Source organism: Sapajus apella, unplaced genomic scaffold, assembly GCF_009761245.1.
Source record: "Sapajus apella isolate SASKATOON/1434 unplaced genomic scaffold, GSC_monkey_1.0 scaffold3, whole genome shotgun sequence".
NCBI lineage: Eukaryota > Metazoa > Chordata > Mammalia > Primates > Cebidae > Sapajus > Sapajus apella.
The window spans coordinates 53,651,411-53,678,703 of NW_022436943.1; the positions used below are offsets into that span (position 1 = coordinate 53,651,411).

A 27,293-nucleotide genomic window follows, 5' to 3' on the forward strand; every position below is an offset into this window, starting at 1 on the left:
AGGCTCCAGTCCTCCGGGCTCAGGGCATGTTCCACACAGCCTCTCTGGCTCCTGCTTCCCAGAGGCCTCCTCTCCTTCACCCCTTCAGACCTCTGAGGAGCTGGGTGCCCCACTGTCCTCTGTGGTTCTCCTGCCCATTGCCCACGCTTCTCTTGCATTAAACTCTCTTTGGATTGCCCTATTTCCAGTGTGCTTTCTGTTTCCTCCTGGGACCCTGACTGATACAGGGAGACAGCCATGTAAATGGCCAGTTATAATATAAGGCAGAACAGTGAAAGATAATGCTGTTTCCCAGTGAGACATAAGAGCTCTGGGATCTGACTGCCATCCTTGCTCTACTATTGACTATCTCTTCAATCTAACCTCTTTAATCCTCGGTTTGCACTTCTGAAATATGGAGTTAGTAGCAGTGTGTACTTAGTAGGGTGGCCATGAGGATTAAATGAGAGTGCATCAATGCTGACAAAGATTAGCAGGGATTCCTATAGTGCAATTCCTTTAATAGAGGAAGTGGCCAATATGTACCTGTTGAATGACAGAAGTGCTAGGAGAAATAGGTACTGGGACACAGAAGAAGGGACAAGGTAATGGTAAAGAGGAAATCAGGAAGGACTGCACAGAGGGGGTGACACTGAGCTACCTCCTGAAGGAGGTTAACTAGAAGATGTTGGCAAATAATGGTCCAGGCACAAGTACAGCAGGTGCAAGTACACAGAGGCTTGACATGCATATAGAGGTGGAGTGGTGCAAATAACTCAGTGCAATGAAACAAAGAAGACATGCAGAGAGGGACTGGAGCTGAGGCCAGGGGGGTAGGCAGGGTGGCCAACCGAGGAAGACCTTGGATGTCATGTTGAAGAACTTGGTTGTTGCTTTAAAAGTGAGGGAGAGTTTCTAAGCTGGCAATGGGCAAATGGACACGAACAGTTTTGATGCTGAGAAGGTTCAGTCTGACAGCAATGTTGGATCTGCCTTGGGCACCGCATGAGCACACAGTAGGTGCCTGGCAGATGTCTGTTAAATGCACAGCAGCAGTTCTAGACAGCAAGATCTGTCACTTCCCTGCTTCCTTCCAATAAACATGCACACATACAACATGCCATGATCCGGGCAACTCACCGGTCACCAATAGTCAATGATCTAATGAGCTAATCAATCATTCCTATATCATAAAACCTCCAAAAAACCCCTAAACCACAGAGACTGAGATTGAGGAGCTATGTTCTGGGAAGGTGGCACATCCCGAGAGGGCATGGAGACTGTACCACCACCCCAGCCCCATACCCAGCCCCAGCATCGCTTCCATTGGGCTGTCCCTGAGTTGTATCCTTTATAATAAATCGGTAATAATAAGTATTTTCCCAAGTTCTGATGAGATTGAGCATGTTCAGGGTAGTATGGCCGTAAATGCATTTTCCTGAGTTCTGTGAGTTGTTCTAGCAAATCATCAGACTTGAGAAGGAGATTATGGAAACCTCTCGGTTTATAGCTGGTTGGTCAGACACACGCAGCCTCTAGCATCTGAAGTGAGACTAGCACATAGAACTGTGGGGTTTGCCCTAACTCCAGATAGTTAGGGTCAGAATCAAATTCAACTGTTGAACATCTAGTCCAGGTAGGAAATTTGCAGAACTGCTTCGTATGGAGAAAACCCCAAACATTTGGGGTCAGAAGTGGTGTCAGAAAGAAGACATTGCACCTGGAAACACTCTACTTCACCACAGATGCTGGACGCTGCCTGCCCCAATTCCTGCTGTGAAACCCTCCCCGGGCCCTACTGCCATACTGACACAAGAGGCCGGTGCTCAGGAGAGTGGCTCTGCCCTCACTGACTCAGCTGCTGATTCAACTGTCTCTCTAGGTGTGGCAGCTAGAGGCATACCAACCAGTGAGCCTGGGACCAGCCCAGGACCATGACCTGAGCCTGGGACACTCATGTCCCTGCTCCTTGTCCTCAGGCTCAAAGGTCCAGAGGCTGCAGGAGACTGGCCAGGATCCCCCTGCCACCTCACCCCACTCCCTACTCCTGACAGCAGGTAGCCAGCCTACACCAGGTAAGTGCTGGAGAGACGAGCCCTCTCCTCCTACTGAGCTCCTACATGTTGGGTGCCCTAGGTCTCAGGTTGTGTTCCCGTTCCCCCAGAAGCCCAGCTTGAGAGGAGGATCTGAGTACATGGAGTTTATTTGGGAAGTGATCCCAACTAGATGAATGGAAAAGTACAACAGGGACAGAAAGGAAGCCAACACTGGGTGTACCGCAGAGCAGGTTACCACTGAAGGTGACCTTCAGGAGATGCTAGAGAACACACCTCAGAGCTGTGCACCCAAGAAGGAGGATGATGAGTGTGTATTCTCCAACTCTGCTCCTTTCTTGGCTGAAGGTTGCTCCTGGAGAGTGAACTCCCAGCACTTCTGACCTGCCCCGCATGCAGCTGAGCATGCCAAAGAAACCCTCAGGAGCAGCAGCCAAGGGTGTGAGGGGTGCAGGGAACCCAGGAGGACCACCAATGCAGTGGCTACTGTATTAGATGATGCAGTTTGAGCATCAAAGAGAATGGAGAATTGCCGTGCATCTAAATGGCAGAATGATGCCCAGCTTGGAGAATGCTTCCTCCAAGCCAGACGAGAATCGCTACAGTGATTCTTTTCAAGGCACTTAGAATAAAATGTATTCCCACTACTTGGTCTAAAGGCCTTATATAACCAGGCCACTGTCCACCTCCCTGACCTTGCTTTCCAAACCTTTGTCCTCTCTTCTCAGCACAGCCCTGCTTTTTGTCACTCCTGGAACACACCCCCTTGAGGGCCTTTGCACATGCTGTTCCCCCTCACCTAGAATGCCCTGCACCCAGGCCTTCGCACACTTCTTCCTGGTCACCCTCCAGGTCCTATTCCACAGGGTCCCTCCTTCCTGACCACTCTCCTCCCACCCTAAGCCACATCTCTTGTTCTCCCTTTACCCATGCTTATTTTTGTAAGGTACATGCCATCAGAAATTACCTGTTCATTAACATGATTTATTGATTTTATTGTCTCTCCCACTGTCCGCTGAATCTCCAGCTTCTAGATCAATGCTTGGAAAAATACAAGGTGCTTAATAAAGGTGTGCTGGATAAATAACAACTGCTCTGATAAAGGAGAAACAGAGCAGAGAGGAAGGATCAAACTAATTCTGACACAGGCACTATCATGTATTCTCATTTGTGTCCCCAGCACACAGTGCTATCACCCGACAGAGGCTTGTTCAAAAATGGAAAAGCAATCCCAGCACTTTGGGAAACTGAGGCAGGTGGCTCACTTGAGGCCAGGAGTTTGAGACCAGGATGGCCAACACGGTGAAACTCTGTCTCTATTAAAAATATAAAAATTAGCTGGACATGGTGGTGTACCTGTAATTCTAGCTATTCAGGAGGCTGAAGCAGAAAAAATCGCTTGAACCTGGGAGGTGGAGGCTGCAGCGAGCCAAGATCGTGCCACTGCACTTCAACCTGGGCAACAAAGCATGATTGTCTAAAAAAAAAAAAAAAAAAAAAAAAAAAAAAAAAAAGGAAAAGCAACTAATGATAGGGAAATGGGGCGGGAGGGGAGGGATAGTGGCTACTTTAGCCAGAAAAAGCTTCATTAGGAAGCTGGGTCACAGGGGATGAATGGGAGTGTGCAGCGTGGATGAGGAAGTTCAGCAAAGAGAACAGCATGTGCAAAGGCACAGAGGCACAGAAGAGCATGTCACATGTTGCTAATATACACTCAAGGTCTTCCCTCTCTCCTGGTTTCCCCTCTCTCAAAACAAGGCTCACAAGGCTCTTTATTCGATCTTCTGCCTGGAAATGACATCTTACCTTCAATCTGGTCCCCATCCCCTTTTTGCCCAGCCTCCCTGCCAACAAGGCAGGCAGACTGCTCACTTCTCAGACATCTCCCTCAAAAGGTCTCCAACCTCCAGTCCCCGAGAGGAGTGCTTCCTGGCTGCTAGCATATGCCTGCAGCCAGTGAGCATGGGGCTCATGTCCACATCCCAGAACTTTTATAGAAATGAAACTCTTTACAGTGGACTAGAAGCCAGGAGTCTGTAAGCCCGGAACCACTAGGGACCAACAAGGGGAGAAAGCCTGCCTGAAAATGAGGCCATCAGAGAAGACAGCAGAGCCCAGAGGACCTACTATGAAGCAGGCATAGTGCAGAGGACCTACTATGCACCATGCACCAGGCACAGAGTGCTAAGTAATCTCGTGAACTGCCTTTCATCTTCACTGCAGTGGCACGTGGGATCTCATATTATTCCCAGATGAGGAAACGAGGCTCACAGGGGTTAGTAGCTTGTCCAAGGTCACACAGCAGGGAGACGTTAGATGGGGAATACTGTTTATTATGTTTGTGTTTGTTTATCTTAATGTTTATATATGTAGTATTGCAACAAAAGACAGAGGCCTGACCACACCAGTGGCATCCCCGGTTCCACAAGAGCCCTGAAGCCAGCACTAGCCTTGGATTTCTCCTTCTTTTCTACCACTTGACACTAAAAGATGCTTAACTGATATGGCATAGCACCAGCCCATTTCTCCCACAGAGGTGAAAGGACTTGCCCTTGTCTCCCTCCTCAGCAGTCTGGGTGCCATAAGAAGGACCCAGGTCTCCTGGCTCCTCTCCAGAGCTGGCCATCTGCCATTCCTATGGTTTGTGATGAAGATTGCCCTTTGTGACGCAGGTCACACTCACCCAAACTCTTATTCTAACGCTTGCATGGGGAAGTCAGATTAAATGTGAGACTGGGGTGGCAAGTCAACAACCCATCCTTGGATGGCTGCAGGTCCTCTTCATAACCAAAGGAGATTATGGCAACCCAAGGATAAGACGACCCTCTGGGATGAGATGGAATGACCTCAGAGGGTCACTCCAGCAGGAAAGGGCCTCTCTGATTAAAATAAAGCACAAACCACTTTCCCTTCCACCCTAAGAGAGATCTGCTGGAAGGGGCAATTACACCTTCTCAGCTGCAACATCAAAGCTGTCATTGCTATGTAATTTACACCCTGGTCTGCATATAAGCATCCATTCTGTGTTAATATGCCCCACCCTCCCCCTCTTCTTATTCAGAGAATCCCACTGCTGGCTGGGGAGTGGGGTGAGGGGGGTGGGGGGTGGGATATAGAGAGTCAGAAGACATGGACTTCAGGGAGGATAGTGTCTTTTTTTCACATGGGGGTCTCACTCTGTCACCCAGGCTGGAGTGCAATGGTGCAATCTCAGCTCACTGCAACCTCCACCTCTGGGGTTCAAATGATTCTCATTCATTGGCCTTCCTAGTAGCTGGGATTACAAAGGCACCCATTACCGGGCCCGGCTAATTTTTGTATTTTTGCAGAGATGGGGTTTCACCATGTTGCCCAAGCTGATCTTGAACTCCTGACCTCAAGTGATCCACTGATAGTGTCTTCTACTATCGTAAGACACCCTGTCACACTTCACATTCCTCAATGGCTCCCCATTGCCTTGTCATTCGTTCACATTTACTGACGGTTCACTACATCCTCAAAGCTGTGCACTGTGGTAAGAAAGGCCAAGATGACCCCCACTCTCCTGGAGGTTATAATCTAGTAAGAAAGGCAGAGACAGAACATGAATAAAAGTGAGACGGTGTCCCATGTACATACACACACTATGGGGAGCTGCGTAAGGCTCTATGGAGGCCAGGGCTTGAGGTCCAAATATTGTCTTTGATCCAAGGGGATGAGCCTGAACAAGGAGCTACAAGAAGGGGGTGGGAAACATCGCTCCTCCTACTGCATCTGGCCTGGGGCAATCCCAGAGGCAGCAGGCATGTGGCTGGCTGGTGGAGGTGCACTTGAGGCTCATTTAAAAGGCCGTGTGCGGGTGGCTCACATCTATAATCCCAGCACTTTGGGAGCTAAGGCAGGTGCATCACGAGGTCAAGAGATCAAGACCATCCTGGTCAACAGGGTGAAACCTGTTCTACTAAAAATACAAAAATTAGCTGGGCACGGTGGCACGTGCCTGTAGTCCCAGCTACTCAGGAAGCTGAGGCAGGAGAATTGCTTGAATCCAGGAGGCGGAGGTTGTGGTGAGCCAAGATCGTGCCATTGCACTCCAGCCTGGGTAACAAGAGCCAAACTCCATCTCAAAAAAAAAAAAAGCCCCAAAGCGGCTGGCCAGGCAAGGTAGCTCAAGCCTGTAATCCCAGCACTTTGGGAGACCGTGGTGGGCGGATCACCCACCACGGGAGTTTGAGACCAGCCTGACCAACATGGACAAACCCCGTTTCTACTGAAAACACAAAAGTAGCCAGGGGCAGTGGCACATGCTTGTAACCCCAGCTACTCGGGAGGCTAAGGCAGGAGAATCGCTTAAACCCAGGAAGCGGAGGTTGTGGAAAACTAAGAACACACCACTGCACTGCAGCCTGGGCAATAAGAGTGAAACTCTGTCTCAAAAAAAAAAAAAAAGAAAAAGAAAAAGAGCCAAAGCAGGTAGGGTGTGGTGGCTCACGCCTGTAATCCCCGCACTTTGGGAGGCCAAGGCGGACGGATCACTTGAGGTCAGCCTGGCCAACAGGGCGAAACCCCATCTCTACTAAAAAATAAGTAAATAAATAAATTAATAAATTAGAACCAAAGCAGACAGAGACTTGCATGTGTCTAGTTCCCTCCACCCAAGTTGGTGAATTAAGAGCCAACCGTAGGGAACCTTAGAGTTAGGGTGGTCCTGGTGAGGCTCAAAGCCTCCTCTCCATGGGGAGATGCTGGGTGCTGGGGATTCCTTTCCCCTCAGCTCAGCGGCCGAGGTGGGGGCATGCCCAAGGGAGCCTCCGCTTTTCCCATCCGTTACATGGGGATATTTTCTCAGTTACTGGATGTTTAGGAGTCTCTCAAGTGATCCCTGACTCTTGGAGGGAACTGCCTGGTGAAGGGATGTTTACTTGGTGTGCTCATGAGTGGAGGGAGAGTCAGGAGCTTCTCTTCGGCCACATTGCTGACGTCATGCTCTGAACAGAGGCTTTTGAACATCCCTCTAAGGAAGCTGATTTGAATTTGAGCTACTTGCTCTCCCTACATCCAGTTACTTGGTTATAGGAGTGGCCATTGTGGTTTTGCTTCCCGAGCACCCAGTACCCCTTCTGGCAAACGCATTTCAAGTTCCCACTGAGGAGACCCCCCCACATCCTTTGGTTCCTATGGTTCTCACCTTCAACCTCTCCCTCAAGTCCGGGAATTCTCAGGTGACATAGGCCTATCCGATCAGAATAGTCCATGGCCATATCCACAGTGATTGTTACAGGGCTGGCCACGTAACCCAAGTTAGACCAACGGGAATCTTCTGGGAAGGAAAGCTCTCTATCAGGTGGGGTCTTTAAACCAATGGCTGGAGGACCGAAGCTTCTGGAAACCACACCTGGAGAACCTGAGAATACAGCCTGTGGAGGAAAAAGCACTAGGGAGGAAGGGGGTGAGAGATTCAGTGGTGATGCAGAAAAAGGGGAGAGACCAAATCTAGAATCCAGTCATTTCTGGGACCAGGTTTTAGCCCTGGAGTCCTCTTACCTGAGCCGGTACATTCCCTTCTTGCTTAAGGCAACCTGAGTTGGGTTTCTATCACTCAAAACCGCAACTGTGCTGACCACGTGTTACCTACATCACTAATTCCATAGTTTGGAGCTCTGTCTGCCCCCACTTCCACACCCTGTCCTGATGAGAACAGAGCTGGGCACAGAAAATTCAGATCGTGGCCTCGGCCCACATGCCTGTCAACACAGAGCTGAGCGCGCTCTGCACCCTGTAGATAGATAATCGCTACGCCATGTTTTACTGGTGAAAACTCCTTTTCCAGTCTCCTCTTACCAAACTCACAGTGTTTGGGAACGTCTGACAACTGTACCTCACCCTGAAGAAACAGCTAGACTAGAGGACTCACCTCTGCCATGGTCTGTGGCTTGGGAGTATAACAGTCAATTATCTCGCTGCTGATGAAAAGGCAGCAGCTATGATGACTTAGGGAGCTCACTGCAGCCAGTCGTGCTAATGACCTGTCTGCAGTAACTTTGTAAACCTTCACTTTCAGGTTCATGGCTCAGCCAAAAACAGTCACTCCACACTTCAGCTTGGCAAGCACGTTTGCACTATGGAGTGATGTCCTTGTTGCCGTGGTTATCAACTCTCAGGAAAACCTTTGTAGTTGTTTATAAGCACCAAACCCCAAATATTTGCAGAGAACCCCTTTCAGGAGCTTGTGGCACTATGGTAACTCATACAAAGTTATCCCATATTTTGTTCTTTATTTTCTTAAAAACAGAGAAAACTGTTCTCTACTCAAATCTGTAAAATGCATTAGCTCAGAGTTTCCATTTTAAACTGAAATCAAACCTACTTGCATATGGATTGGGCATCCAAGGCTGCTGTTTTTCCTAACACTCTGGATGACCCAGGAAGAAGAAATGTGAAAATGGAGACCAAGACCCATCAAAAAGCCCAGGTCTGGTGGGTGTGGTGGCTCATGTCTGTAATCCTAATACTTTGGGAGGCCAAGGTGGGCAGATCACTTGAGGTCAGGAGTTTGAGACCAGGCTGGCTAACATGGCAAAACCTCATCCCTACTCAAAATACGAAAATTAGCGGAGCATGGTGGCACACACCTACAATCCCACCTACTCAGGAGGCTGAGGCAGGAGAATTGCTTGAACCCAGGTGGTGGAGGTTGCAGTGAGCCGAGATCACACCACTGCACTCCAGCCTAGGTGACAGAGTGAGACTCCATCTTACAAACAACAACAAAAAACAAACCAAGTCCAAACCAATGTTTTAACCGCTTGTATACATATATGAAAACTCTCTAGTCCGTGAAAGGATTCTACAAATAACAAGCCTAGAACTGGTGTTTTATACTCCTGGTTGACTTAGCAGTGGCAATTGATTTGATTTCAACAATACTACATATTTATTAAACATCTGTGTACCAGGCTCTAGGCCCGGCACTGGTGTAACTTTACCGGATAAGCAGCCGTCCCTGACCTTGACCATTGGGAGCTTATAGTCTGGTGGGGATGGCAGACATACACAAAAGAACAAACAATTCCACATTGTTACAAGTGCTCAGAAGAAAACATACAGGGAGCAATCAAAGCGAATAAGGCTAGAGTGGCTAGGAGGATCCATCTGAGGACACTGCATTTAAGCTGAGGCTCCAGGATGTGATGACCAGGGAGTGGGGAACAGGAGGTACAGGGACAAGGCCCTGCAGGCAGAGAAGAGCATGAAGTAGAGTCCTGAGACAGGATCGCATTTGCTGAGTGTGAGGAACAGAAAGAAGGTCAGCGTGCTGAAGCCTCTTGGAGCAATGGGGTGGGGGCAGAGGAGGGTACAAAGGTAGGCAGGGGCTAGATCATGCTAGTCTTTATAGGTCACGGTAAGAAATCTGAATTTCATTCTAAGTAAAATAGGCAGAAGCCTTGGAGGTCAGTGGTGGCTATAACCAGGGGTGCAGCATGACCTCCTGTAGGAGGAGTGAGAAGAATAATCCATGTTGGACATAGTAAGTTTGAGACACCTGCTAGACTTCCAAATGGGGATATTAATTAGGTGTCATCAAGTCTGGAACTCAGAGGACAGATTCAGCTGGAGATATAATTTGAAAGCATATAATACAATTTGTATGTCTGTATAATTTGCATACAGACATCTTCAAAAATATTTGGAGGGAAGTTGGAGCAAGGGGTGCCCAACTGAGAGATTGAGACGGTAGAGTCACAAGAAGAAATCCAAGCCGGCTTGGTGTCATGGAAGCCAAAAGAAAACAGTGTTTTTAGAGGGAGGGAGTGATCAACTGGGTCAGATGCTTCGTGGAAGCTGAGTTGACTTACAGATTAATTCCAAAGCTTTGAGATTTAGAGCTAGGGCTGGGGGGAGGGAGTGGAAGGATCACCTTAACAGGCTTTCCTTAGAGCCTGGGGATAATATAATAGCACAGGGAGTAAAAGTGAAAACTGCAGGCTCCAGGGCCAGATTCCCTGCGACAGAGTTCCACTTCTGCCATTAACCAGCAATGTGGCCTTAAATAATTGTCCAGACCTCTGTGAGATTTAGCTTGTCTTTACAAAGGAAATAACAATACTATCTACTCACAAAGTTGTTGTAAGGGCTGAATGAGTTAATAAACAGCAAGTGCTTAGAAGAAAGTGGCTGGCTCATGTTAAATGCTCTGTGAGTATTAGCTATTAGTATTATCGTTGTCACTGTTGTTGTTACAATAATGAATACTTAGTGCCAAGTGCTGGGTTTTACATGTATTGTCTCCGGTAGAAGTTACCGTTATACCCATTTTGCAGATGAGGAAACTTGCCTAGGACCAGCCAGGAAGCTCTAGGCTAGAAACTGAATTCACGTCCAGGTCAGACAGCCTGTGTTTTTAATCACTACTCTGCAGTTCAACCATGTGACGCCAAGATGGTTGGTTAAAGTCCAGGGCAAGGGGAAAAATGGCTGACTAATGCACTAACTGTGTTTCTGCTTCCACTTGCATTTCCAGAGGTACCTGTGGTTTGTAATTGGTTCTGGCATGTTTATAGGTATTATAAAACCAAATCTTCTTTTGCATTTCACAGGTTTTAAGATTAATAAAGCGATGTGCTTGTGCTAGGTTTGAGTTGTACAAATTATGCTCCAAGAAACCTCAGTTCCTTACCCAGAGAGGGATAGAGTTTGGTCCCTTAATATGTGTAAAGTTCTGGTAGAGCCTGACTTACCCAAGCTGGGACAACTCTCCTCTCTGTTCCATACACTGGGCTCTCTTTAGCTTTCTTTTTTTAATTTTCTCTCTCTTTTTTTTTTTCCTGAGAGGGTCTCCTTCCATCGCTTAGGCTGGAGTGCAGTGGCACAATAGCAGCTCACTGCAGCCTCAACCTTCCGGGTTTAAGCGCTTCTCCCACCTCAGCCTCCCAACTAGCTGGGACTATAGGTGTACACCACCATACCCAGCTAATATTTTTAGCGTTTTTTTTTTTTTTTTTGTAGAGATGCGGTCCCATTATGTTGCCCAGGCTTTAAGCTTCCATTTGAAGAAAATATTCTGAGGGTGCAAAAGCTTGAAAACCACAATATTTGGCATTTCTCAAACTGCAACCACATAAGAATCACCTGCGGTAGTTGTTAAAATACAGGTCCTTGACCCTACTACAACTTAAGGAATTAGAAACACTAAAGGAAGGGCCTGAGAATCTGTTGTTTTTTTTTTTTTTTTTGAGACAGAGTCTCGCCTTGTTGCCCAGGCTAGAGTGTAGTGGTGCCATCTCGGCTCACTGCAACCTCCGCCTCCCAGTTTCAAGTGAGAGAATCTGCTTTTTAACAGCTCCCCAGGTAACTCACATGCATATTCAAGCATGAGAATCAGCTAAGAATGCTCACTATTACCTCGCTGTCTCACACAGTAGCCACTACTTATAGCTAACTTCAACTTAAACATAAATTCACTAAAATTACATGAACTTTATAATTTCTGTTTCTCAGTTGCACTAGACTTGTTTGTTTGTTTATTTATTTATTTATCTATTTTTGAGACAGAATCTCACTATGTCACCCAGGCTGGAGTGCAGTGGCACAATTTCAGCTCACTGCACCCTCCACCTCCTGGGTTCAAGCGATTCTCCTGCCTCAGCCTCCTGAGTAGCTAGGATTACAGGTGCATGCCACTATGCCCAGCTAATTTTTGTATTTTTATTAGAGGCAGTGTTTCATCATGTTGGTCAGGCTGGTCTCAAACTCCTGACCTCCTGATCTGCCCACCTCAGCCTCCAAAAGTGTTAGGATTACAGGCATGAGCCACCAAACCCAACCCTAGGCACATTTTAAGTGCTCAAAAGCCACATGTGGCAGACACAGAACATTTCCATTTCACAGAAAGTTCTATTGGAAAGTACCAAAAGTCCCTTCCAGCCTAAACATTCTAGGAATCTCAGATTACCTGAATGATGTACTCATGTGTTTTACACTAAGGCACCAAACTCAGTCAAGATTTCCTGGAATGTTCAACTGTATTTAAGGCATAATATGCTATCTAAGAATACATGATGACATTAACCATACTAGACTGAAATTACCTGTTAGATATCTATTTCCACTGACATACTCTGAGTGCCTTGAAGGCAGGTACCATGCATGTATTATTTAGGTCTGCATTCTCAGTGCATAGGGCTTAAATAAATGCTTGGAGATTGTTTAATTGGGCCACACAATCTAAGTGAAATACAAAGCTGAAAATGGAATGTCCTCGCTAAAGGCATTCACCAGTTAAAAGCATTCATACCTACTAAAATGGCTACTATCATAAAAACAGAAAATAACAGGTGTTGGTGATGATACAGAGAAATGGGAATTCTTGTGCACTATTGGTGGGAAGGTACAGGACATTGATGCAGCCTCTATGAAAAAGAGGCTGGCAGTTCCTCAAAAATGTAAATGTAGAATTACCATATGATCTGGCGATTCCACTTCTGGGTATTTATCCCCCCCAACCAACTGAAAGCAGGATCTGGAGATATTTGTATACCCATATTCATAGAAGCATTATTCATAAGAAACAAAAGGTAGAAGCACCCACGTATTCATCCACAGATGAATGGATAAACGACATGTGATAGGTACATACAATGGAATGTTATTCAGCCTTAAAAATGAAGGAAATTCTGATAGATGCTATAACAGGGATGAACCTTGAGGACATTATACTAAGTTAAGTAGGGCAGTAACAAAAAGACAAATACTGTGTGAGTCCACTTATATAAGATACCTAGAGTAGTCAAATTCATACAGACAGAAGGTAGAATGGTGGTTTCCAGGAATGCGAGGGGAGGGGAGAGAGGAGGAGTTGTAATTTGATGGGTACAGAATTTCAGTTTTGCAAGATGAAAATAATTCTGGAGATGGATTTGGCGGCAATGGTCGCACAACAATGTCAACATACTTAATGCCATTGCTCTTAAAAATAGTTGACGATAGTAATTTTTATGTTATGCGTACTTCACCAAAATTAAAATATATAAAGATTTTTAAAAAGCAGTCACTACCACCAGCCAGAGAAAATATATCAATTCTCATGGTTTTGAGAAAATGGCTTTGGAAAAACTTTGGTTCTGAATCTAGCCTGCTGCACCTAGGCAGGTAGTGGGGGCCAGGAGAGGTCAATGCCAAGATGAGACACGGAGGCAGCATCACAAGGCTGACCAAAGCATGCACGCTTCCTGCCGTCAAGACACTCAGGGTATGTCAGTGGAAATGAATATCTAACAGGCAATTTCAGTCCAGTATAGTAGGTGTAATAATGTATTCTTAGACAGCACATTATGCCTCTTTAGAAGGAGCTCCTGTGACAATCCAAGGCCAGAGGGACCCCCTGGATTCTCTCAAACAGGAAGCACACACAGTCCTCACCCATGGTCCCCTACCAGGGTGATCACCAGAACCCCCGGAAACGCTTCACCCTGGGCGTCTGATTCCACATCTAGATGTACAAGAAAAACCATCTTCATTTTTGCAAAGTTGTGCGGGGGGAGCCAGAGCCGGGAGCCCCCAATCTATAGCACTTACATTCTGCCTCATGCCACTGCTTGTCCCATCTTCTCATCTGGTTTGCAAACTTCTTGAGGGGAAGGACTGTAACTTATATATCAACCTTGAGAGTCAAAATCATTTGTGGAATATTTTTTAAGACTGCAGATGTCTGGGAATCACCACACAGCTATTGAATCGACATCTCTAAGCATCTGTGTTTTTTAAAAGGCCTCCAAAAGGGATTCTCATACACACTCCTAAAGGGATACCTGCTGCCTTTCAGGCTGTCAGAGTGCTTGATACAGAGAAGCTGTGCAATGTTTGCTGACAGAAGAAAGTTCCTTTGAATAAGATATCTAATAGGGAAACGGGGTGTGTGTATTCATCTGTGTTACTTATTCTACTCTTTTTCTATGAATATTTTACACATGGTTTAGACCATATGATGAATAACTAACAATGACAATTAGCATTTGGTGAGCACCTCATATGTGCCACCAAGTTCATGTGCTTTAGATGTATTATCCAACTTAATTATCAAAACAATCCTATGTATGAGGATATCATACATATCTGTTATCATCTCCATTTTATAGATAAGGAAGCTAAGTGTCTCAGTCCATTTGTCCTGCTCTACTAGAAAAACTGAGGCTGGGTAATTTATAAAGAAAAGAGGTTTATTTGGCTTATGGTTCTGCAGGTTGTACAAGAAGCATGGTGCCAACATCTGCTTCCGGTGAGGGCCTCAGTTTGCTTCCACCCGTGGCAGAAGGGGAAGGGGAGCCAGTATGTGCAGAGATCAGATGGTGAGAAAAGGAGGCGGAGGAGGTGCTAGGATCTTTTAAACACACAGCTGTCATGGGAACTTACAGAGTGAGAACCCATTCATGAAGGCTCTGCCTCCATCACCCAAACACCTCCCATCAGGCCCCACCTTCAACAGTGGGGATCACATTTCAACAGGAGGATTAGAAGGGTCAAATATCCAAACCATGGCACCGAGGCACAGAGAAATTAAGTCATTTCCTCAAAAATAAACTTCTTTTTTTTAACATGACAGTTATATCATGAGCATTCTCATAACCTATCTTCTTTTTAATGGCTGCATTATTTTACCCTAATTTGTTTTTCATCCTTCTACTCCTAATTTGTTAACCGACTGCTCATTGTACAGCAAGACTTTATCTTGTTTGTAAGGATCATGTATCTTGTTTGGAACAATCATTGTTTGTAATCATTTTAAATGACGCTCTAATGGACATCTTTGTGCAACCGCTATTTTCCATACTCCTAAAAAACTTTCCTCAGGAAAATCACGAGGAAATGTTCTAATGGTCAACGGTGCTAATCGGTGACCAAGAGTCTTCATTGAGGGGAATGTGCTGAATGGGCCAGGCAAGCCCTTCTCCCTGGAAGGTGCTAAATGTCTTGGAATACTCCCCCAAACAAGCACCAAACATTTACTGTGGGCCTGACACTCTTTCCAACATTTGATCCCACCTGGCCCTCACAAAGACTCCTGGGAAGGCCAAACACTGTGGCTCATACCTGTAATCCCAGCACTTTGGGAGTCCAAGGCAGGAGGATCACTTGAGGTCAGGAGTTTGAGGCCAGCCTGACCAACATGGTGAAACCCTATTGTTACTAAAAATACAAAAATTAGACACGCATGGTGGTGCACACCTGTAGTCCCTGCTACTCGGGAGGCTGAGGCATGAGAATCGCTGGAACCTGGGAGGTGGAGACTGCAGTGAGCCAAGATCTCACCACTGCGCTCCAGCCTGGGTAACAGAGCGAGACTCCATCTCAAAACAAACAAATAAAAAGACTCCTATGGGGTACAGATGAGATGCCTGGAGTCAGTGAGAGTAGGAAATATACCCAAGCTCACATGACTAGCAAACAGCAGAACCAGGAGAGAAACCTGGCTTACCATTTTAACTACCATGCCTAGCTTTCCAATCAAGGTATTCTTTCCCCATGACTCCCTCATTAACCATCAGCATAAGAAACAAAAACTAATGACCGTAGCAAGAAAGAGCCTTTCCCATCAACCAGGGACCACATAAGAATGTCCCTGCCAAAGCACAAGGAAAACATCCATCTCACTTCCCTGGCAAGAAATCTGGAAGCACTCAGGGTAACAGAGTTCCTGCCCTCAAGGTGCTCACCCTTTAGATGCAGAGGTAAAGTGGAAAGAAAGGAAGGCAATAACACATCCTCAGGGCCCACCAGGCACCAGGCACCAGGCACTGTGGGCACTCTCTATCGTTATGTATGTTTGGAATGGGTTGAATTGTGTCCTCTTGCAAAAAGTAGAGCTCTTAGCCACCCCCTTATCCAGGCATGTGGACTTATTTGGAAATGGGGTCTTTGCAGATATCATTAAGGTGGTGATTAAGATGAGGTCACATGGGAGAAGGGCAGTCCTGCAATCCAGTATGACTGCTGTCCTTATAAGAGAGAAGAGAGGCACATAGGCAGAATGCCACAGGACAACACAGGCAGGAACTGGAGTGAAGAGGCTGCAAGCCAAGGAACATTAAGGACTGCTGGACACCAGAAGCCAGGAAGGGCAAGGAAGGATTCTCCCCTACAGGTTCCAGAGGGAGCACGACTCTGCCAAAACCTTCATCTTGAACTTCTGGCCTCCAAACTGTGAGACAATATATTTGGTTTTTCTTTTTTTTTTTTTTTTTTTTGTTTTTGAGACAGAGTTTCACTGTCACCCAGGCTGGAGTGCAGTGGCGCAATCCCAGCTCACTGCAACCCCTCTGCTTCCAGGGTTCAAGCGAGTCTCCTGCTTCAGCCTCCCGAGTAGCTGGGATTACAGGTGCCCACCACCACACCCAGCTAATTTTGTATTTTTAGTAGAGATGAGGTTTCAGCATGTTAGCCAGGCCGATCTCAAACTCCCCACCTCAGGTGATCCATCCACCTCAGCCTCCCAAAGTGCTAGGATGACAGGTGTGAGCCACCGCACCTGGCCACATTTCTGTTGCTTTTTTTTTTGAGACAGAGTCTTGCTCTGCCGCCAGGCGCCAGGTTAGAGTGCAGTGGCACAATCTTGGCTCACTGCAACCTCTGCCTCCCTGACTCAAGCAATTCTCCTGCCTCAGCCTCCCAAGTAGCTGGGACTACAGGCGTGCGCCACCACGCCCAGTCAATTTTTGTATTTTTTTTTAGTAGAGACGGGGTATCACCATGTTGGCCAGGATGGTCTCGATCTCTTGACCTCGTGATCCTCCCGCCTCGGCCTCCCAAAAGTGCTGGGATTACAGGCGTGAGCCACCGCGCCCGGCCTATTTCTGTTGCTTTAAGCCACCAAGTTTGTGGTACTTTGCCACGGCAGTCCTTGGAAACTAATGGGACATTTTGTAGTCATTTAGCTCCATCAAAGCAAATGTTTTTGTTTCCCTTGGTATCCGGGCAGCTGGTGCAGACCCTAGCACATAGTAGGTCACCAGAAAAGTGATTTTTTCTAAAAAGTATACATGTAGTAAGAGGAAGAACCATGTATTTTATCTCTACTAAGAGACTTGAGCAAATCAGGTGCTCAGGAAACATTTGTAGAATGAATACGTTTTCTAAAAACAAATGAAGGATAAGCTCAAGCTTTGCAATGAGTCTTATTCGTGTACTTTCCAGGATTTAGTGTAGGACCTGGCACACAGTCACTGCTTAACACATTTTAAAGGCGGGAAGGGAAAAACGAAGGGTGGGAGGAAGACAACACCAGGATCATCATTTCCCATCTCCCAGTTTCGCCAGAACCTTCCTTCCTTTATGTGTCTAATTGAGGTAAAGTCAATGCTGTGAAATAGCCAGTTGAATTTTAAATAGACTCAATTATTTTGAAAGGGCTTTAGCAGCAGAACTTCAATACAGTTTTTCTAAAACACATTTCTTTTTCTTTTACATCCAGAAATCATAAGGCTTCCTAACCCTTCCAACTATGTTAGAAATGCAGAGTTGAGAGGTCAGCCTTCTGCGTTCCGCTCCAGGGACACGCTTCCTGTCCATGTGCAGCATGCGTTCCTGACCCCTGCCCTGCAGCCAAAAAGGGACATCAGCTGGGCTCAGGGAAATTCAATTTGGGCTGACAGCCGGCGGCATGATAATGACAGGGCGTCTGCTTGACATTTAGAAAGGCAAAAGAGGGAGGGGGAGACACAGAGGTTTCTCATGGGCTTGGTTTAGGAGGGTCTAAAGTTTAGGTCACTCTGTTTCTACATATGGAGAAAAACATGAACATAAGGCCAGCTGATTTCTACTGCTAGATCAGAATTCAGAATTCCATTCCACTTCCATGTGCTGTGCTCCTTTCTCCCTGATGGTATTTGGGGTGAATAAAAGAAACTGGTCTTATTCTTTATTCCCTTGGAATTGAGTTTTCCCAGGGATGACAACTGCATTGCTGTGGACTGTGATTTTATTCATTCATTGCATTCACATATTTATTTTATGAGAATTTTGTTGTCGCTGTTGTTGTTGAGGCAGAATCCCGCTTTGTTGCCCAGGCTGTGGTGCAGTGGCACAATCCTGACTCACTGAAACCTCTGCCTCTGGGGTTCAAGTGATTCTCCTGCCTCAGCCTCCCAAGCAGCTGGGACTTGCAGGCACCCACCACCAGGCGTGGCTAATTTTTATATTTTTAGTAGAGACAGGGTTTCGCCATGTTGGCCATGCTGGTCTCAAACTCCTGGCCTCAAGTGATCCACCCGCCTTGGCCTCCCAAAGTGCTGGGATCTCAGGCACGAGCCACCATGCCCAACCCACATATTTATTTTAAATTAGAGGTCCCTGTATACAGATTGGGTAAGTGAAGTCTCTGCTCCTGCGATTCCCCTGTCTTCTACTGAACTCACAAGGGCGAGCACTTGTCTACCTCGTGGAACACCAGGTAGGTTCACAACTGTGACAGTGAAAACAAGAACAGAAAAGCTGACCCCTTCTTAGTGCCGATTAAGCAAGGGATGGAGGGAACTGCTTCGTATTTCTTCATGTAGCCCTCCTGTGGTCAGCTTACTCACTGATGTGGGAACTTTTCCCTCATCAAAGGGAGTTGGTGGAAAGACACATCTATGTTATTTTAGCAGATGCAGGCTGTGGGACTGGGTAAGCTTCCATGCCCCTCCTGTGGCCCCAGGGCATCCCACACTGAACCTAACCTGGTGGCTGCTAATCTGAATGGTATTTACCTCTTTCCTTTTCCTCTAGAGAGGAAGCCCCATGAGGGCAGAATATCGTCTATGGCATGCACCTTTGTATCCCAGTCATCCTTGCCAGGTTCCTGGCACATAAATAATAAGCAGTTATCAATACAAGTTAGATGAATGAATCAATCAATCAATCATAGAAATAAAGGTGCTAGCCTTGTGTTATAGCTAAGAGCACAGGCTTTGGAATCAGGCAAGTGTAGGTTTCACTCATGCTCTACCACTTTCCAGCTACATGACATGTTTTTATTGAAATATAAAGATACATACATAAAACTGTCTCTGTCATAAGTGTGTTATGCAAGGAACTTTTACACTAATGAACCATCACCCAGATCAGGAACCATCACCCAGATGAGGAAACAGTACATTAGCAGAATCGCAGAAACCCGCCCTATGCTTCCTTGAAGTCGCTACCTCCTACCCACCCAAGGGTAGACCATGGATGGCATCTGACAAGTTACTATCCTCTGACTTTTATCTTCTATTGGGAAAAATAGCACTTACCATGCTATGAGTATACAATTTAAAAATAATAACGGTATAGTAGTAACAGCAGTACAAGAGAAGCAGAAGTAGTCACAGCAGTACTAGCAGCAGCAGAGGTAACGGTAGAAGCCATAGTAGGAGTATCACTAGAAGCAGCAGTCATGGTAAGAGTGAAAGTATGAATAGTAACAATGGTAACAAAAGTAGCACTAGTCACAGCAGAAGCGGCAGTAGTAGAAGCAGCAGAGAGATACCGGTACCAATATGAGTAATGATAATAGCGAAACTTACACAGCACTTACCTCGCGCCAGGCACTGTTCCAAGTGCTTTACCTTAACTAGTACTCAAAACAACCCTTATAAGTCTGTATAAAATAGGAGAGAACAGGAAGAAGCTGAGGCACAGAGGAGTTAAGTAGCTTTTCCGGGGTCACATAACTATGAAACCATGGATCCAGCATTCAAACTCCAGCTGGCTGGCTGCCAAGCCTATTGTCTCAGCAGAATCTTTCAAGAACTATTAGCATGGCAAGGAAAGATTTGTCCTCCAAGATTGGTTCTCTTCTTCTATAGCAACAATTCTCAATATGGTAAGCACACAGTCTTGCAGAATAAAGATTACACTTCCCAGCCTTCTCTGCTGCAAAATTTAGCCAGAGAGCTAAATTCTGGCCAATAGAATATAAGTAGGAGCAGGAGGCACAACTTCCAGGAAACATCCTTAGAGGATGGGACCTGCCTTTCTCCTTCTCGTTCTTTCTTCCTGCTGTTAGATGTGATGGCTAGAGCAGAAGCAACTAAAATGGGGCCATGAGGTGACCTTGGGAATGGAGGCTCATATGACAGATGAATGAGAGAAAAAGCCCAGGTCTCCCATAGATTGCTGTAGAAAATCTGTACTACTTGTACCTGAACTTTTAGGTAAGAGAGACACTTCTCTAAGCCAATGTTCTTTTAGACTTTATGTCATTGCCAGCAAAAACTGATTCTAATAATGTACTGAGTTATTGCAATTATAATTAATATCACCTAAAAAGATACCTGCAAAACGAATGCCATTTTGTGCTGAACTCTTGACTTAAAAAAAGAAGAAAACAAAGGTCACGTAACTACAAAACCATGGATCCAGAATTCAAACCCCAGCAGTAATCCTATAATACACAAATTTTGAAAATAAAAGTAAAGCTTCGTTTACCGTGGAAGGCGGTATCATGTCTGGATCACATCAAAAGCCTCTCTGCCTCCAGCCCCTCACCTCGTCCATCCATTTAGGACACTTTTGCTTACCTTATCATCCTTTAAAAACCATTTTCACCCTAAAAATTGATGTGATTACAATGCCCTCTGTGCCTACTTTACGTAAGACACTTTACCATATATTTTTCCTAAACTACACACACAAAAAAATCTGAAACATAAATATTACCCCTTTTTCATAGATAAGAAAACAGAAAAAAACAGAGAAAGTCAGTGACTTGTGGGAGACCACACAGCAAGTGGGTGCCAGGGCCAGGATTCAACCACCCCTTCTAGCATCCACACACTTGCCACCACATGGAATTCTTAGAAACCCTGGCCCCAACAGGTCACCCCTGTGCCAGTCACCCTGCGAATTTTATGCTTCTCAGACTCTGTAAGATTTCCCTGCCTAGCTTTTCATGGTTCTTCCTGTCCAGTGTCATGTTTTATCATCCTCTAACACAGACCTCCATCTACTAAGGCCAGGCTCCTTGGACTCTTCATCAGGTGTCCCTACATCAGGCCTCAGGATTCCCAGCTGCAAAATGGAATAAATCATACCTCTACCTCTCCCAAGAGGTAACACGGCATAGAAAAAAAAGGCAAGGGTCTTACAGTCAGGGAAAATTGACTTCTATCTAGCTGGGCAAGTTCTTTATCTGTAAAATGAATGTAGAAATTCTTACTTGGCAGGACTGTTGGGTAGAGTACATGAAATTTTATTTTATTTATTTTTAATTTTAATTTTTGAGAGGGAGTCTCACTCTTGTTGCCCAGGCTGCAGTGCAGCGGCACAATCTGGACTCACTGCAACCTCCACCTCCTGAGTTCAAGCGATTCTCCTGCCCCAGACTCCCAAGTAACTGAGATTACAGGCACCTGTCACCACGTCCAGCTAATTTTTGTATTTTAGTAGAGACAAGGTTTCACCGTGTTGGTCAGGCTGGTCTTGAACTCCTGACCTCAAACAATCCACCCACCTAAGCCTCCCAAAGTGCTGAGATTACAGGCATGAGCCACTGTGCCTGGCCTGAAATGTTTTTAAACAGCCTAAAATGCAGTGGACTCCTATAGCACCTTATATTATTGATGGTGTCACTGTTGTTGCTACTCTTGACTTCTTACAGGCACCACTACCCAGACAACTTTCCTTCTAAATGAAGGCAATGGATAATGTGACAGAAAACACAGTAGACTGTCTGCACATCTACAAATGCTAAAGATCTATTCTCTGCTAACAATCGTGCCAATGGTCTCTGTTAGATTCCAGTGCTTGTGTTTGATTAAATGTTGCATTTCAACTCCCAAGAAGAATCCCTCTGTATCTCCCAGGCCAGGTTCTCTGGACAGGATGGGCTAGAGACCACTCACCGATTCCATAGTGAATCTCTCGACGAAAAACTGGAGAGCCTGGAGGCTGAAGATCTCATGTCTCAGCCGTCACATCAGAAAATGACCTGGATAGGGGGCAGGAAAAAAAGATGGCAAGAGTCATCCAGTGAAACTGGGCAGAAGACATTGTCTCAGACCAACATTAGATTTCATTTGGAGGCTGCACCTTTGTCAGGAATGTTCTTGCACCACAGAGTTGCTGTCCAGGAATATGAGGGAAACTACTATTTCATCTCCCTACGGAGGGGCTGATACCTTCATCATCGAATCCCTGTGCAAGTTAAGTGCTCAGGAATCCTTCCGGCATTCTATTTCTAGCTCTACATTGGAAAGCAATTTACAAGTCATTAACTTCTCTAGACCTAGGCTCCTAAACAAAAAATTAAGGTGTGCTGACTGATGCAACAGACAGACAGTCAGACACCTGCAGCTCTGTGCTCACAAGAAAGCAAAAGTGTTCACCCGGCAAAGGAAACCAGTTCCAGGAAGAAGGCAGATATAGATGAATATACATATTTGAGGACAGCCCCTCTGAACCTGGGAGAGGATTTTAATTAATTCATGCATACCCAAGCTTAATTAATTGCTGAGTGCACAGAGCACAGGAAGTCTGGGATAAAGGATGTTACATAAGGGAACAGCTTCAATATTTGCAGAATGGAGGGAAACAGAGGAGGGGATATAAAAATAAGTTGAGCCAAGGGACCTCCTTGGTTATTGTCCAGGGATTCCTAGCTCAGTGTGGCATCTCCATCTAGGGACAACAACAGAGAGACATCTCGGTTCCACCATCACCCTCACCCCCATATCCAATGCATCCCCAATTCATGTCTACTTTACTTCCTAAAGATCTTTCCACTTCTCTCTCCCCACCTCCACTGGTCCAGCCCTGGACGAAGCCTCCATCATTCTTATCTGGGCCTCTACAACTGCCTCCTAACTGATCTCCCCTTATCACCATTTCTCCCTCTGAAATCTAGTCTTCCATGCTGAAAGCAGAATACTTTTTTTTTTGTGTGTGTGTGTGTGTGTGTGTGTGTGTGTGTGTGTGTGTGTTTACTTTTTATTATAGGGAATTGTGTACAGACACAAAAACAGAGAATTATATCACATATCCACTGAACCCCTTAACCAGCCCAATCACATTAACCCATAATCATACCTACCCCATCCAAACCCTCATCCTTCCCGCCCATGCAGTATTATTTCAAGGAAATTGCCAGACATCTTATCATTCCAGTCATAAGTATTATAGTATGGATTTCTAAGATAAGGTCTTTGGAAAAAAATATCACTGTAAAACCACTACCATACCTAAAAAAGATGGCAGTAATTCCTTGATATCATCAAATATTCACACAATGTTCAAATTCCTAATAGTCTCATCAGTGTCAAAAATGTTGTTTTTAACAAGTGTTTTCTTAAAACCCAGATCCAAATAAGACTGACACTTAACACTTGAATGATGTGAAGAATACAATTGTGAAAACACAAACTTGATTGTGTCATCCCTCAACTCTCCACCCCCAGCTTAACTTCCCTCAATAGCTTGTCAGTGCTTCAGAATAAAAATCCAAACCATTAAACACGTTCTGACTCTTGCCCACCTCTCTAACCTTACCTGTCCACCAGGCACAAGGCTGCAGCCATAGGACATTTTCTTAGATCCTGGAACATGCTGCAGTCATTCCACCATGGGCCCTTAGCCCATGCTGTTCTCTGCCTGGGAGGCTTCCTCTCTCATCTTCTGGGTCTAGGTAGCTCCTGTACTTCCTTAAATGTTATACTCTCAGAGAAACTCTGCACCTTCAGATTAGACAATGGCATTCATCTCAGTTTTTAATGTAAAGATTGATTAATATCTGCTAATTTGATTCAATTATAAGCTACATGGGCACAAAGACTGTGTTTGGATTTGTTTATTAGTGTATGTTGCAGCACCGACTATACAATGCCCAGCACAGCAATATTAATAAATATTTGTTATTTATTGTAAATAAACAGATTTATTTATAATTAATAACACTTCCTTCAAACTTAGATGCCAACAGCAATTGAACCTTCCTGAGCACTGAATCACAAATTTAAATTAGATGGGGAACTGACAAGCTGATCTTAAAATCCATATGGAAATGCAATGGACTCAGGATAGCCAAAACAATCTTAAAAATGAAGAACAATAAAAAAAAAAATGAAGAACAATGTCGGACTCCTATTTCCTGACTTTGAAACCTACAAAGCTACAGAAATCCAGACAGTGTGGTACTGGCAAAGGATAAGCATATGCTCTCCTTCAGAATCAAAGATCATGATCTTCCTATAATATTTACCTCCAGAACTCAAATTTATGAAGCACATGCTTATGAAAAATAACTATCTGTTACTTTCATAAACAGTCAGTGCCTCCCCCAGCCCACTCCTCAGTTTGCTATTCCTTTGCTTTGCTTGCTTCACCCAAGTGGGCCAGCTGAGTTAGGACGGTAGGCTGGATGAGTCTTCCCAGTTCTTCACTTCCAACATGACTATATATGCACTATATATTTCTGCCCTTTGTCATGGGACTTTGTGTACTTCCCACTAGAGTGAGTGGTGTTTACTTTCCTGTCTCACTGGATTCTGGACTGGATCACTGACTTGCTTTAGCCAATAGAATGTGGCTAGAGGTGACAGTGTGCTGGTCCCAAGTCCCTCCCTCTTGCCCTCCTATGATGCACCACAAAAGGAATACGTCTCCATGGCCACTGTCTGTTGCTGCCTTTTAGTCTGAACTCGGATCAAAGACATGTGGAGCAGATGTGAACCCAACCACCAACCACAAGTCCAGCATGAACCAGCCATGCACAGCCAAGATCAGCCAAACCACAACCAACCCACAGATCCTTGAGCATGAAGATACAGATCTGCTGTCAAACAAGCCTCTGAAATTCTGAAGTTTTTGCTACTCAGCAAAAACTGCCTAATTCCCATGGGTATATTAATTTATGAACACCAACAAGTATCAACACAGGTCAGGAAAATGAAAGCCATGCACACAGACAGCACAAGTATGATGACCATCAACAGCTACTCTTGCAGAATTCCCACCTCCTTGGTGCCACCTGGACCCACACAAGGGAGACACTGAGCCAGATTCATAGATGAAAAAATAGAAACTCACAGGATATGAAATAATGTGTCCAAGACAGTGTGTGGCAGAACTAAAATCCTGTTCTGGGTGTTTGAAAAAACTCCAAGCCAGGCTTCCTCTGCATAAATCATAAAAGGGTCTTGCAGATGCTGTCCCATGAGTCTGTGATGTACCCACCTACCTCCACTCTTGTCCCATTCCTTCTGTGGGTCTTCATGAGAGGCTGCTGGGGTCAGGGGGAAGGCCGCTGGGGTCAGGGGGAAGGCCGCTGGGCCTAACATCGAAAGTTCCAGTCCCAGCTGCACCCCCCCAAAGAGCTTCACCCTTGTCAGTGAGCCTCTTTAGCCCTCAGGTTTATGAAATGAGGCCACTAATCCCTGCCTGGCCTACGTCACTAGACCATCGTGAACCTCCAGAGAGATGAAGTGTGAAAGAGCTGTGTGAGGTGTGACACCAAAGTCAGTTCACATCCTGCTACCTTGACTCTGAACTCCCTCAAAGTAGGTTAGCAGCTACGTCTATTTCCATATCTCACCCATGGCACTTGGAGACTCATTTGATGCTTTGAGACTGACTTTTTATACAAACAGAGATTATTTCTTCTCAGTTAAGAAATTAATCCAGGTTCATCAGAAAAGATATTAAGGCATAAAATGAAAATCAATTATTATCTCAATACCTGAAGATAAATACTGTTCCTATATTAAGGCCATTTTATTTCTGGCACTTTCTTTTTTTTGTAATGCTGAAACAAAGAATACATTTCCATTACCATGATTTTCTTAGAAGCAGGGAACTACCCTGTCACAGGGACTGCTCTTGCTGCCTAAAGACAGAACGAAGAACAAAAGAAAGTTCACGATCTTAAAAGGACTAATGTTCATTCATTCGTTATTTTTTTATTCCATAAATATGGATCACCCGCTCTGTGCTGGGCACTGGACGATGATGATGATTGTTGATGATGATGATGATGAGGAGGAGGAGGACAGCTTCCTTGCTACATCCTATACTCTAAAAGTATGACTTGCTAAATGTTGGCCCCTAGAACAAACGCATCTGGGTTAGAATCTAATTATGAATCTTTGATGAATTATTTATCCTTTCAAACTTTAGCTGTCTCTTTTTTTTTTTTGAAACAGAGTCTCACTGTGTCACCCAGGCTGGAGTGCTGGAGTGCAGAGGCAGAATCTCTGTTCACTGCAACCCCCGTCTCCTGGGTTCAAGCGATTCTCCTGCTTCAGCCTCCCAAGTAGGCATGCGCCACCAGGCCCAGCTAATTTTTTGTATTTTTAGTAGAGAAGGGGTTTCACCACACGGGCCAGTCTGATTTCAAACTCCCGACTTCAGGTGATCCACCCACCTTGGCCTCGCAAAGTGCAGAGGTTGCAGGCCTGAGCCACCATGCCCAGCCTAGTTCTCTCATTGTTAAAATCGGATTTCCTGTTCTGTGGAAGCTGTACTTAGAAAATGAGGGACTTAAAACAGACCAAACATATTTTTATGATGCTATTCCTCTTAAGCTATCAGAGGCCCAACTTGTCTAGTCCCAGCTGAAATTCCACCTTTTCTAAGAAGCTTTCTCTAAGTCCCTGGCCCAACGATCTGTCCACTTCTGAACTCTCACAGCACAGCTAGTAGCCACAAGTAAAGTGCCTGCCTCATGCAGTCATTGCAAGAATAAGAGAACATGATTAAAGAACTAAGCAAAAAATGGTTGGCTCCCCGGAATTGATGAATGCATGGAAGCTAGTTGTGTTGGTGGTGACATTACTGCCTCATTTAATCCCCACACCCATCCTAGAAGAAGCTAAAACTCAGACATTGAAGAACCTGTCCAAGGTTATGCAGGTTACTGCTTGGGCACCTCAGGCTCAATCCCACTGGGGACCTTCTGAGAGACTGTGGAGAGCACACCTGAGAACTGCCCCGCTGAAGGGAAAGGAATGTGGGGCATTACCTGCCTCCTTCCATCCCTCACTGCCCAAACACAACCAGGGCATAGTCTCAGGCTGAGATGCAGGAAGCTCTCTGTGTGAACCGGCACTGTCTGCAGTGCCTTCCAGGAAACGCTCAAAGATATGAGCGAGAACATGGCAACATCTGTACACAGAGGCTCAATAAATATCTGTCGAAGGAGCGAATGAACAATGTCTATCAACCCCCATGGTCTCTCTGCAACCTCTCATTTCCCACTGCCACCAGCAACAGAAGATTTAAAGCACCTGCCTGCTAAAGTGAACCAGAATTCATATTACCATCAAGCATCACATTTGT

The 27,293-nt window shown here is 45.4% G+C and overlaps 1 protein-coding gene across 5 annotated transcripts in view; it reads right to left on the bottom strand.

Annotated features, from left to right (window-relative positions):
* ASAP1 (ArfGAP with SH3 domain, ankyrin repeat and PH domain 1) overlaps positions 1–27,293 on the bottom strand; it is a 403,505-nt gene that overhangs the window by 336,909 nt on the left and 39,303 nt on the right. For 4 of the 5 annotated variants that reach the window (XM_032246627.1, XM_032246599.1, XM_032246607.1 and 1 more), the window contains exon 2: positions 21,869–21,954. In XM_032246627.1, coding sequence (XP_032102518.1) covers positions 21,869–21,927 — 59 coding nt within the window. In that variant the 5' untranslated portion in view covers positions 21,928–21,954. Of the gene's footprint in view, positions 1–21,868; positions 21,955–27,293 lie in introns of those variants that run through there. The other variant, XM_032246616.1, reaches the window with a different exon arrangement.